This window comes from Gouania willdenowi, chromosome 7 (assembly GCF_900634775.1).
Source record: "Gouania willdenowi chromosome 7, fGouWil2.1, whole genome shotgun sequence".
Lineage (NCBI taxonomy): Eukaryota > Metazoa > Chordata > Actinopteri > Blenniiformes > Gobiesocidae > Gouania > Gouania willdenowi.
In genome coordinates this window covers 4,803,428-4,816,341 of record NC_041050.1, presented here as the reverse complement: position 1 = coordinate 4,816,341, position 12,914 = coordinate 4,803,428, and the positions used below count along the sequence as shown (strand labels likewise).

At 38.6% G+C, this 12,914-nt stretch overlaps 1 protein-coding gene across 8 annotated transcripts in view; it reads left to right on the top strand.

Annotated features, from left to right (window-relative positions):
- pkig (protein kinase (cAMP-dependent, catalytic) inhibitor gamma) overlaps window positions 1–12,020 on the top strand; it is a 36,381-nt gene extending 24,361 nt beyond the window's left edge. For 4 of the 8 annotated variants that reach the window (XM_028454206.1, XM_028454207.1, XM_028454202.1 and 1 more), the window contains exons 2-3: window positions 10,193–10,374; window positions 11,403–12,020. In XM_028454206.1, coding sequence (XP_028310007.1) covers window positions 10,221–10,374; window positions 11,403–11,482 — 234 coding nt within the window. In that variant the 5' untranslated portion in view covers window positions 10,193–10,220 and the 3' untranslated portion in view covers window positions 11,483–12,020. Of the gene's footprint in view, window positions 1–4,672; window positions 5,329–10,192; window positions 10,375–11,402 lie in introns of those variants that run through there. The other 4 variants (XM_028454204.1, XM_028454203.1, XM_028454205.1 and 1 more) reach the window with 3 other exon arrangements.
- Window positions 12,021–12,914: the final 894 nt, after the last annotated feature.

Here is a 12,914-nt window from a genome sequence, read left to right as displayed (position 1 = left end):
TATTTAAAAGTCTTTAAAATGTATCCATTTCTTTTCACTCTTATTGATGTATACTGTATATGTATGTACATGTTTTATTTGACATTAATTGTTCTATTTGTAGTCATAGCAAAGCTAGCAAATCAACAGTAGCGAATCAGTAATGGTGGTGGCACATTTGAAGAATACAGGTGTAATATTCATGTTTATGACATCAATCCTTTACAAATTATCCGTACCTTAGTTGGTAGAGAGGTCTTCTCATCAGAGGTTGGGGGTTCCATCCTAGTGCTATACGTCTATGTGCCCAACACTACGTTCACACTGCAGGTCTTAATGCACAATTTGGATTTTTTCCAAAAAATCTGATTTTTTTAAAAAAGGCATCCGGTGTAGGACTGTACGTCCCACTGAGAACGTTACAGAGATCAGCACTTCATAACTTTAAGGAGAGTGAAAAAGAAGATAGCTGTTTTTAGTGTGATGGCTGCTACATCTTTGGATGTTTGGGTGTTTGGATATTGATGACGTAGGAGTCAGATAAAAAGCACCTCGGCCGCCCTAAACTGCTGTGGCATCTGATTTAGGACCACGTATGAAAGTGTCCTGGGTCGGAAATGTGTTGTTCAGATGGTCTTTAACAGATCGGATACAGGTTGCATATGGGCAAAAAGAATGGATTGGGTCACATTTGACGGCAGTATGAACGTAGCGCCAAGTGTCCTTGGGCAAGACGCTAAACCCTAAGTTGCTCCTGTTGGTCGACTAGTGCCTTGCATGGCAGTTCAGTCCCTTTTTAGCGTGTGAAAGTGAGTGTGAAAGGGTGAATAAGATGATACTGTCAAGCACTTTGACTCTTTGGTGTGGTTGAATTCTACATTTCTACATGTAGAAATTAAACAAGACAATTGTGAACACTCCAGTAGTGATATGAACAACTGACCTATTTTTTATGAACACAGTGCAGTTTGGTCACTACTGCTGAACCAAAACCACTGAACATAGAAACCTGAACACAACAATGATATTGTTTCAACTATATCATTTGTATATACATTTTATCATATACATACTGTATACACATTGAAACGACCCTTCCATGCTACTCGGCGGTGGTGCATTGAGTTGCGTGTTTTACACCACATGTAGCGTTTACGTGATGACGACATTAGCAGACTTTTGGAATGTAAGATGGAGACGAACTTTGTAGCTTTCTGTAGCAAAAAAAAAAGAGCATTCTTGCTGTTTTTTGTTTTTAATCTCTTACTAGTAACTGTTAAAGTTAGCAGAGGTAAAAGTAACGGATTACAAATACTCACATTACTGTGATTGAGTTGGTTTTATGGCTACTTGTACTTTTTTAAGTAGAAGTAAAGTAATTTATTACATTTTTACACCAATCATTACTGAGTAAATTATTATTTTTTGTTTTAAAATGATCAATGGACATTTTGAAACTACAAAAAATGAAAAGACAACAATCAAATGCATCACATCATAGCCGACTAGTCTACGTAATGCACGGCGCATTGAATGCTGATTTTTTCCTCAGTTTTAAAGTTGATAATTGTAGCTATACGTAAAGCCTGGGGATTTTATTATTTTTAATTGAATTCATTAGTGTTATTTTATTCTAAAAATAATTGTAGATTTTGACAAACATTATATATAGATGAATTCAGTTCCAATTGTGCAAAATGTGGTCTCTTCCTTTTTAAGTTAATACATGAGATGTTTGGGAACTGTGACAAGATTTATTACCAAAAATAAACTTGTAACTAGTAACTTTTACTTTGAGTACTATTTAATTGAGCTATTTTTTACTCGAGTATTTTATGTTTGACTTACTTGTACTTGAGTACATTTTCAATCAAGTAACAGTACTTCTACTTAAGTAAGAAAAATCAGCACTCTTTACACCTCTGAAAGCTCGTTCCTTTTGAAAATGTAATAAATTTGCTGCCTTTTATCTTCCACTCATCCACGTGAGTTTCCCGATGAGTGTCGGCTTCAGAAAGTAGAAAAAAAAAGCCTGTGCACTGGTTGCTGTAGTGCTAAGGGCATCTATTTACAACACAAGGCTTAAGAGGTTTGGATGAGCTGGCAGCAGCAGACTCTGCTCTCATGGGCCTCACTGAGCTCCAACGCTGGATCATGTTACATCCGTGATCACAATGGCTTTTGTTCCTCATATCTCCATGTCTAAAGCTCGGGTTACACGTCACCTCACCCTGTTGCTCACTGCTCATACAGACCAGAACACCTTTGGCCTGCAATGGACAGCTTGGACATTTACTTTACTTCCTCTTATACAAAGAATATATTAGGCTCTTTTATTATAAATAACTTTAGGGAAGAAGAATTGACAGTGAGGCCTAGTTCATCCTTAGGCTGGAGGTGCAGCCTCTGAGGATTGACTTGTTATCGTCTACAGTGAAAAAGCACACCTGTGATGTTAGTCTCTGAGGGCTGTTTACATCTCAGGCTGTATCACCTTTCTCTACGTTCCCTCTGTTATTATCCCCCGCCACAGTGTGGAAGTGTGGAAGGGGGATATAGGTTTGAGCTCCGTGCGTTCGTCCGTCTGTCCGAGTTAAAGGGGACAGCTTTTCTCAGAATCTATTTAAGATGGGATAACCAAATTCGGTATGTGGCTTCATGTTATCAATATCTTGATGGAGTTCGAGAATGAGAAGCGTGCAATCATTTCTTCCAGAGTTATTGCCCTTGTTCTGTTATTCTTTACTCTGTTCGAGGTATCTTCAAAGGGGACATTTTTTCTCAGAAACTGTTTAAGATAGGATAACCAAATTTGGTGTGTGGCTTCAGGGTATCAATGCCTTGATGGAGTTCGAAAATGAGAAGCGCGCAATTATTTGTACCGGAGTTATTGCCCTTGTTCCATTTTTTGGGCTCTGTTTGAGGTATCTTTTTTCTTAGAAACTGTTTAAGATAGGATAACCAAGTTTGGTGGGTGGCTTCAGGGTATCAATACCTTGATGGAGTTCGAAAATGAGAAGGGGGAAAATATTTTTTCCAGAGTTATTGCCCTTGTTTCGGTTTTCTTTACTCTGTTCGAGGTGTCTTCAAAGGGGACAGCTTTTTTTAGAAACTGTTTAAGATAGTAATTTTATATTCTAATGTGATAATATTTTCTTATGTATACATATAAGTTCTTAGATTTAGGACATTTACGAAAAGGTTGTGAGTTATGACAACCATTCTGGCGGGGGATGTTGATGACTATGTCTTCTTGTTTCACTCACGCTGCTCAGGACAATCAGGGAATATCACATCTTACAAGTGTAAGTGCCACTTTAGGAGAGTTAGCCCAGAATTAAATTCAATTATTAAAGTGAACATAATTACCAGGCAGGATTACATCAATAGTACTTAAAGATTTTGACAAAAATGTAGCCAAAGATAGACTTTAGGCCAGGGATGGGCAACTCTATTACAGCAGGGACCATAAAACTGTGATTGTATCTGATCCGAGGGCCACATGATCAACATTCATGTCAGCATTGAGACGAGGAGAAAAAAGGGTTTTATCTTTTTGATGTTTTGTCAATTTTTAGCTATTTTTTGGGTTTTGGAGTCATGTGTGTTTTTGGTTTTTTTTGTGTTCTTGTAATTTTTCTCTCATTTTCTGCACTTTTGTTCTCAATTTGTGCCTTTTTGGCGTCATTTTCTGTATTTTTGTTGTTTTCTGTATTTTGCCGTTAGTGTGTCTATAGAGCTATTCTGTAATGTGTTGTTGTTTTGTGTGTTTTTGGAGTCATTTTGTGTGTTTAAGTGGTTGTTGTTGTTGTTTTTGGACTTTTTTGTGTACTTTGGGCATTTTGCTGCCGATTTGTGTTTTTTTGGGAGTTATTTTGTGTGTTATTGTGTTCCTCATTCCTTCAATTACAATTTTGGGGGATTTGATTTGGGGGCCACAAAACATTAGACTGAGGGCCACCAGTTGCCAATGTCTGCCTTAGGCCATGGAATATTTTATTAAATTTGTGGAGATCAATATACTGATTCTGGATCAGTTTGAAAAATAGAAATATCCCTATCTCATCATTAGGAAAATTTCAAAGATTCACATGTCGTTTTGTAATTAATCGATCGTTATTCAAATTTAACTAATTTATGAATAACAGAGTTTCATCCACATGTAATCCAGAATGTGCATTTTTATCACAAATTTTGTCTTAAAAATGAGGGTGTCCAATATCATACATTTGGACCTACTGTGTGATTAATAATGTGAATATACATTTTTCCAAGCCTTTAAAGCAGACATGGGCACCTGGCGCCCCGGGGGCCACATGCGGCCCTTGGTCTAATTTTGAGTGTCCCCCAAAGTAAACTAACCAAAATACAGAATAATTCACAAAATGACTCCATAAAACATACAAAATACAAACAAATGCAGTTTGTGTATTGGCACTACAGTTAGGAACAACAAAAATACACAAAATTACATTGAAAAACAGACAAGACTACAACAATATTACAAAAAAAATATACCAAATGACAAGAAAATGACTCTAAAAACTAAGACTCTAAAAAAATAGACAACAAAATGACAATGCAAACACACAAACAATTTGTTCTTTCCTGTGATAATGTTCAGATTGTTGACATGAATGTTGATAATGTGGCCCTCGGATCAGACGATCACGTTTTTGTGATAAAAGTTGCCTTTCTCTGCTCAAAGAAGAGATGTGGCTCTTGGTGGAGGTTTGCGTTCTCTGAGTGCTCTTGTTCTTAATCAGGTTGTCGCACTAAAAACCTCGTCCATCAATCTGGTGCTGGTCCGTCCCACTGGTTGTTGGTCATTAATCCTTCTTTACTGGACAGGTTGATACTCACCAAGTGTGGCTGAGTTGTACTGTATTATTTATTATTTACAGTAAATGAAATGATGAATCAGCTGCAGTTTACTAAATGACATGAAAACAAACTTCAAAAAGGCATTCAGATCATAGCACTTTATTATTCATGGCTTAGACTGGATAATGGAGAGCTGAAATTTGTTCAGAGGGTCATTGAACCTCCTCCGCGCTACTCGCATCTTCACCTATTTGCATTTTCAACTTTGCATTAAACAAATGACCGCAGGTGACGAGCAGAAACCGACCTCAGCTGCTTCGTCTACTTACGGCGGCGCCACAGAAACAAGTTTATCATCTCAGATTGCTTTGAGTGCTCGCAGAGCGTCGGAGATAAAGTGATTTCCAAAACGCGGCTTTGTCAAACGGCCTCCACCACAGCTGGGACCTGAGAGGCAGCGAGCAGTGTAAACACTTACTGACGAGAGGGCGTCTCATCAACCGCCATCATCACCGTCACTCCATGGTAACCTGTTAATGATCTCATGGTACGACTGTGTCCACATGTGCAGGCAAGCTGGCTAATTAGATGAACAAATGGCAATGAAATGGGGTTTCCATAAGCTGCCATAACAACCAGAGTAATGGGGAGAAAGAAGGCAAACAACAATGCTGCACATGGAGATGTTTGATCATAGAAATCTGTTTCAGATTGATTTTGTTATGGAGGAGAACAGCAGTTCATTCAAAGTGTGACATTGTTTCATATGAATTTCTTTGGTTGAGATCTTGAGCAATTTCTCAGATGTTTGCAGAGCAGCTTGAAATCTGGCGTTAGCTTCGTCGTGCTTTAGGGCTAATGTGACGACGGCAGTGATTTCCAAATTGTTTTCGTATCATGCATCCCCCCCCACCCCTCGTCCACTCCATTTGTACTCTTAATGTTTTAATTAAATATTTGGTAACACTTTACTTGAAGTTTTATACATACGGCTGACATTACGCTGTCATTGTCTGTCATTAGCATGACTAAGGTGTCATGAAAGCTGTTATTAGGTGTTGTTCACTAAATCATGACACCTTTGGAGCTATGTTGGCATTTTTTGAGTTAGATGGTGTGATCTAGTGGGGTTAGATATGGGGATGAGGGTTAAGGTTAGGGTAATGAACAACATTTAATGACAGCCTTCTACTGCACTTTTGACTTTTTCTCCTCTAAGGGACAGCGTGTGTCAGTGAGTTCTGTAGTGTGGCTTGTTAATTATTATTATTTTTATTATTATTGTTATTATTATTATTATTATTATTCATAGTAATAATAATAATGCATTGGATTTATGTTGCGCTTTTTTGGACACTCAAAGCGCTGTTTAAAGGTAGGTCTGGGTTAAGAGTAGGACACACTCAGAAATCCATCTAAATGTGCTTTTCATGCTGTTCTGAGAAGTAGTGAAAGCAGCAACTCCTAATACAACTATTTTGATACATAATAAGTGGTGAAAAAAACATGTATATCAATATCGGCATTAGGCAATATTGTAATTTTCTATATCGACAAATTAGAAAACTCGATATATCTTGAATATTGATATATCGCCCAGCTCTACTAGGAATCACCACCAAAAAAGGGCTTCAGTTTTGTTTGCACTCGAGGATCAAAAATGCCTGAAAGAATATAAAATAAAAGTCCTTTATAAGTGTAGTTCACTCCCTGTATGACATACTGTTCTAGGAATAACATAGGAAATCGCGGCACGTGTGACGGGGATCAATAGTTAAACCAAGCTCTAGGACCTTAGGTGTTTGTCATGTACATTTACTGTTGGGTAGAAAACCTTGATTGTTTGTCTCTCTGAGGGCTTCATAGCCCAGTTATCTTGATTATAATCTGCAGAGAATCACAATGGCCGCAGTGCGGAGGAGAATTGGTTTTAGTGCTCTCAGAGAAAACCTGCTGTTAGGAGCTCAGTGACATTTCCTGAGGTATTTCTCAACGTTTAAAGGTTACATACCGTATCTACATTTACTGGTTTGTTTAATCTTAATTAGTATGAATTTTAGTCTTTTCCAGCAAGTATGAGCTCACTGGTAATTTACTAGCATGATCTGACCTTTAAAGAGACTAAACCCTGAGGTTTTGTCTGACGTGCGTCTCAGCTTGAATTTCATAACATGCCTTTATGGGAGGGGCTTCTGGAGCAGTTAAGACACGCCCAGCCAATACCATGAAATCGATAAGGAACAATCTATGTTTTGCTAACGAGCTACTCAATACTCACTATAGCTCTCTATTCACTCTTCTCTTGGTCCAGTTTACTCACCACAGGTTGCCGAGTCCACAGGTGCTAGTCTTTATAGAAGGGGCGGGGCTAACAGTGGTGGTTAGTGATGTAAGAACCCCCAAAACGTCACAAACCACCATTCTCAGCCAATAGAAATATTTGATTCTAATAGCCGGGTAGTCACTCTTACATTTTTTCACTAAAATGGCAAGAGTTCGACAAGAGTGATTTAATTTATTGTATTTATTGTGACGGTTTTGAATGGAATGAGACATAGTCAAGTTGTAGTTTTACTGGTAAACAGGATTTATTTGGTCAAAGGGTTTATGAGGCAGACCGGTCTATTGTTCTGTGCTCTCAGGGTTTTGTATGCTGCTGATAGTGCTAAGCATAACAATGACAGAGTCCCTGAGAAGAGGCCTTGGCAAATTTTTATCAGTGTATGATGGTATCTGCCCTGCTTAGGGCAGTGTGACCAGGACCAGAAGAGATTCTATAATCACATATCAGAACTTTTTTCTTAAAACCGTTTGCAGACAGGCCAACTCCAGTTTACAGCTCTACTGATACGCAGTGTCATATCTGTCAGGTGACGTCTCCCGTTTTGGCTGGGAAACTATCATATTTTACTCCTCTTTACTGCCATGTTCCCATATTAGTATTATCCCGTAAACATCCTGTGTTATATTTTAATAGTAATTAAAAGATAAATAAATCCAAACATTCCCCGGCCTCTCGAAACTGAACGCTGTCACTAGCCTCTAGAGATTAGATTAGATTAGATTAGATTAGCGTTGACAGCAGGAGCAAACTCGGAAACAACTAACAAGACAGATCGTTGGATGTAAAAAAAACAAAGAAGTTGTGTAAATACCTTAGAAAATTGGGAAAACTTGTTAAAGGATTGAAAGTCTGCAACAAATCTGTAAAATAAGTCAATAGTGAAAGCCAGAGAACCACAAGAGTGAGCATGAGAAATGAAAGTAAAGAAAATGAAATGTGAATGTCTAACTTAAAGACAAGCAATGTGAAATTAGCAGTAAATATGCAATGTGTTGACTTGACCTGAACTGTAAGTATATTAAATAAAAATGTGCTTCATGTACCCCTTAATTTATCATTTAGGCTGTATTATAATGTAGGATTGTTCACAGCATTTCAATGTCAACAAAGGTCGGCCTACCACATTCTTATCACCTAATAGTGTTTAGTAAGTGGTTGACAAATGGCGATTTTAGAATTCTTGTACACCTGTCTTAAAATATAAAGGATACTGCAGCTTGGTTGGGGTGGTGGGACGTCTCGTAACGGGTGCCAGAAAATTTCCCATGTTTTCAAATCCAGGTATGTAAAGTGTGGAGGAGAATTTGGTTTCTAGTGCTCAAAGAAAACCTTCTGTTAGTGACATTCTCAGTGACATTTCCTGAGGTATTTCTCAACGTTTAAAGGCTTTAGAGGCACCGTCAGTGTCTACACGTGCACAAAAAATCCACCCATCCATCCATGGTGCTTCTTGTTTCGCATGATGAGCACGTGCCATTTTAGGAGGAGTATTTGTGAGGAGAACCGGCTGTTCTTGGATTGGTGTGCTATCATCATGTCTGCCAGCTGCCTGTGTGTGCGTGCTCTCCCCCTCAGGGACTCCCTCTCGCTCTCATGTTTGTTATAGATTCTCAGCCTCTGTGGATCCTAGTCGTTCCGTGTTGTCACACGGCTGTGATGCAGGTCTGTAGCTGTGAACTAGTCCGTCATGCTACACGTATGTAAAGCTCCATCTGGAATAACGCTGCAGCAGTGACGACATTTACAGAGGAATCCAATGCCTCCGTCTCCTTTTCTTATTCATTTCCTTTTGTTCTGGAGCTCTGTAAATATTTGTAGTGGTTTTGCAGGAGCCTTGACCTATTTGGCTGAGAACAGGAAACAGGAGCAGAGATGAATAGCTAATTGGAACCGGGTTGGATTTCTTTCCTCTTTGTGTGAACGCTAGCGTTCCATATTGATCAGCACTATACTCTCACCCAGTCATCCTCATTTATTTCACAATGAAACACAGATAAGTGGACACCGTAGAGCAAGATGACTGTGCAAGCTACTGATTGAGCCGCTGTAAGTGGAACGGACAATTAGCACACGTCAGTCGAGCATTTAATGGGTGTTCAAAAATAGTGGCAATATTATTAACCTCTCTAGTTTCCTTTTAATAACACCCTGTCAGCTGCCAACCCTCTGAATCAGGATTTACCTCCCAAAGAATTTAATAACTGAGCAGTGGATTATTTGTTTGAAAATTACTATTTTATTTTTGATATTTCATTCATTCATTTTTGTTTTTTCTCTTTATTATTATTTTTTTAATAGTATCATTACCAGTGTTGTTAATCTATTAAATATATTAGAGGTGTGAATCAGCTAAAAAAATGTAACTAATTAATTGCCAATATGACTAATTAATGGCGATTAATTACTTCTGTAAATTTGTTCACTGATTAAAGTCATTGCACAGAAATTGTGTTTTTTGTGAAACAGTTGCATTTATTAGGTTGAAATATGTATTGGCGTTTTTTTTTCCACAAAGAAATACAGTGAACCATGTGTGAGCCATTGGGCTTTGCTAAACGCCAGTTTGTTCTTACCGTTAATCTTATGTATTCTCAAAACAATAACCAAGATAGTCCATTAAAAACATAAGCACCTAACTTCAAAAGGTTCCAGTGTAAATATGAGAGCACTGCTGAATAATTGCTCTTTTACATTCAGTCTCTGAGGCACAGCAGCCCGTTCACATTACTGGAGGAAAGAGCAGTTTTATTATTCTAATAATAGTTACAACATACTAATATTCTTGTTATTTTTCACAATGTGGGAGTGTTGCACACTTCAGGCTTCTGCATAGTTGCTCTTTAGGTTCACTCACAGTCAAAGCAAACTGATGCAATGGACAGTGGTCACGTGTTAGCGCCACAGATGGAGCACTTTGGTCTTCCTTGTTACCCCTACTGGAGCCCTCCAGTATTTCATCCAACGCTGGGAATGTTGGATGACAGTGACTGTGTTGTTGTCGTTTGTTTTGTTTCTGGTTTCCTGAACCTGTCCTCCCTCTGACAGGTGTTATGAGAACGCTGGTCATGGACAGATGATGGACGTGGAGACGTCGTACTCGGACTTCATCAACTGTGATCGCACAGGCCGCAGGAACGCAGTACCCGACATCGCGGGGGAGGGGAAGGGCGCGCCCAGCACCAGTGAACTCACCAAAGACATGGCTGAGATGGACCTGAAGGCTGCAGGTCCATAGAGCCACACCACATAGATATTAAAACAGTCCAGTGTAAATATGAGAGAACTGCTGAATAATTGCTCTTTTACATTCAGCTGCTGAGGCACAGCAGTCTTTCCACATTACTGGGTGAAAAGAGCAGCTTTATTATTATATTATTAATTACAACAATGTACCAATATTCCTGTTATTATTGACAGTGTGGAAGTGTTTCACACAGGCTTCTGCATAGTGATGCTCATTCAGTTCACTCTCATTTGTTTACATTCAGTTTATGGAAGGTGATAGAAATACTGAAAAATCCTATCATGGAAATTGTGTGTTTTGCAAAACAGTTGCATTTATTAGGTTGAAATATGGAATTGCATTTGTTTTCACAAAGAAAAACATTGAATCACTTGTTAACCATTGGGATTCATTAAACGCCTGTCTGTACTCACCATAAACCTTATTTATTCTCAAAACAATAACAAAGATAGTCTATTAAAATAGAAAAATCTAACTCATCGATTTAAAAAAATTCGGTGTAAACATGAGCGAACTGCTGAATAATTGCTCTTTTACATTCAGCTGCTGAGGCACAGCAGTCTGTCCACATTACTGGAGGAAAGAGCAGCTTTATTATGTACCAATATTCCTGTTATTATTCAATTAACAGTGTGAAAGTGTTGCTAATTAGTTTCACTCACATTTGTTTTTATTTAGTTTAAGTCAGATGACAGAACATATTGAAGAATCATATCATATGAATGGTTTTTTCTGAAACAGTTGCATTTATTATGTTGATTATTGACCAAATTAGAACAGTTTTACTTTCAAAGTTTGTCATTTTCATTAAAATCACTCGCTCAATCTATTGTAGTTGACGTTAACTGCACGAAAGAATCCACTGAGCACTGAAGATGTGCTGTGGTATCTGTTGCCAAGAGTGAGCAGGAAGTCTGTTTCCTTGCTGTAGGGAAAGCCTGTTCCTGTGTTAGCTTTGACACATTTCTTTTTTTTCCCACACCAACATATTTTCTTCCTTATGTTTGTCAGCAGAAGGAGACGCTGGAGCCTCTCCAGCCCCTGAGGCCGAGGGCTCCACCAGCCAAGACGCCCAGGGGGGCCCGTCCTAGACAAGGACACCAGGAGACAATGGAGAGATTGACGTGAGGAGGACGGAGGGGTTGAAGTGGTGAAGGTGTGGAGAGAGAGGACACAGACATGGACACGAGGACACTTTTCTCCACTCACTGCCAGTCTCCAACTGTTGGCCTTTATCCGTGGGATCAGATTGTAACAGAGCAGAGAAGGAGAGACAATGGAGGGGCTGCTCTAACACGCGTTTGTTAGTCATTTAAATTCCCGACACGAGCAGAAAGCAAAGGAAAGCACACAAACTTTGGATTCATGTCTGCTGGGATGGACGGGGGATAAACGGGAGGCATTTCCAGCCTAATATGGACTGTTCCTAAACCATCTGTGCGTCATGTCCTTTCTACGTGTGCGTTTGTGCTCCTTCTTTTTAGTTACACACTTCAGTCTTTTTTCTTTTTAGAGTAACCCAAAAAAACATTGTCTCCACTTGGCTGTTGTATTTATTGCTAAATGTTCAGTGATAACTTTGTGATAGCAGATTTTCTTTGTGTAATAAAATACTCATGAAGTACTGAAAAAAAAAAACCGCTCCTGCTCTGTGTGTTCAGCCCACACACGCACACACAATTATGAGTGAATGCAGCTCCTGTGAACACTGTGACGGCCACAGGAAATCAGTGTTTACGCTTCCTTCCAACTCCGTCTCTAATAAGGGAGCAGCACAGTGCATATCTTTAGCTTTACTAACAAGTAGAAATACTCAACCCAAATAACAAAGACAGCTCATCTGAAACTTTCTATGTAATCTTTCCTAGTAGAAATGAAAAGCAATTTAGAAGCTGCATATTCAACCTTGGGGTCGCGAGACACAAAGAGGGGGGTCGCCAGATGCCTTTAAGAGCTCATTGAAGAGCTTATTTTTTACCCTTTTTCTGCAATATGCATATTTTCACCTATTTTCATCACTTTTTTTGGGATATTTTTGCCCCTTTTAATGCATTTTTGCGATATTTCTCCCATTTCTGCCGCTTCTCTATCAAATTTCAATGTCGTTTCTGCATATTCTTTCCACTTTCAAGACATGTTCGGCACTTATAAACCCTTTCCACCACTTTTTCAACCCAATGTCACATTTGTTGACCCATTATTGTCACTTTTAACCTCTTCATGTTTCTTGCTCATTTTTGCCAAATTTACCACATTCAAAATTTGTCATGCCCAGTATCGGCCAGTTTAAACCTGTTTGTTCATACTTTTTTTCTGCCACTTTTAAGCTAATATTGACACTTTAAACCCTTCATACTACTTTTTCTGTCCATTTTTTGTCCACTCTAATTTGAAACATTTAACCAATTTCTGTGGTTTTTAAAAATCCCATTTCACCACATTTTCCACCATCTTTGGTCACTTTTAACCCATTTTATTTCTGATTAAAACAAGAATTTACATCTTCAAGATGACTATATACTG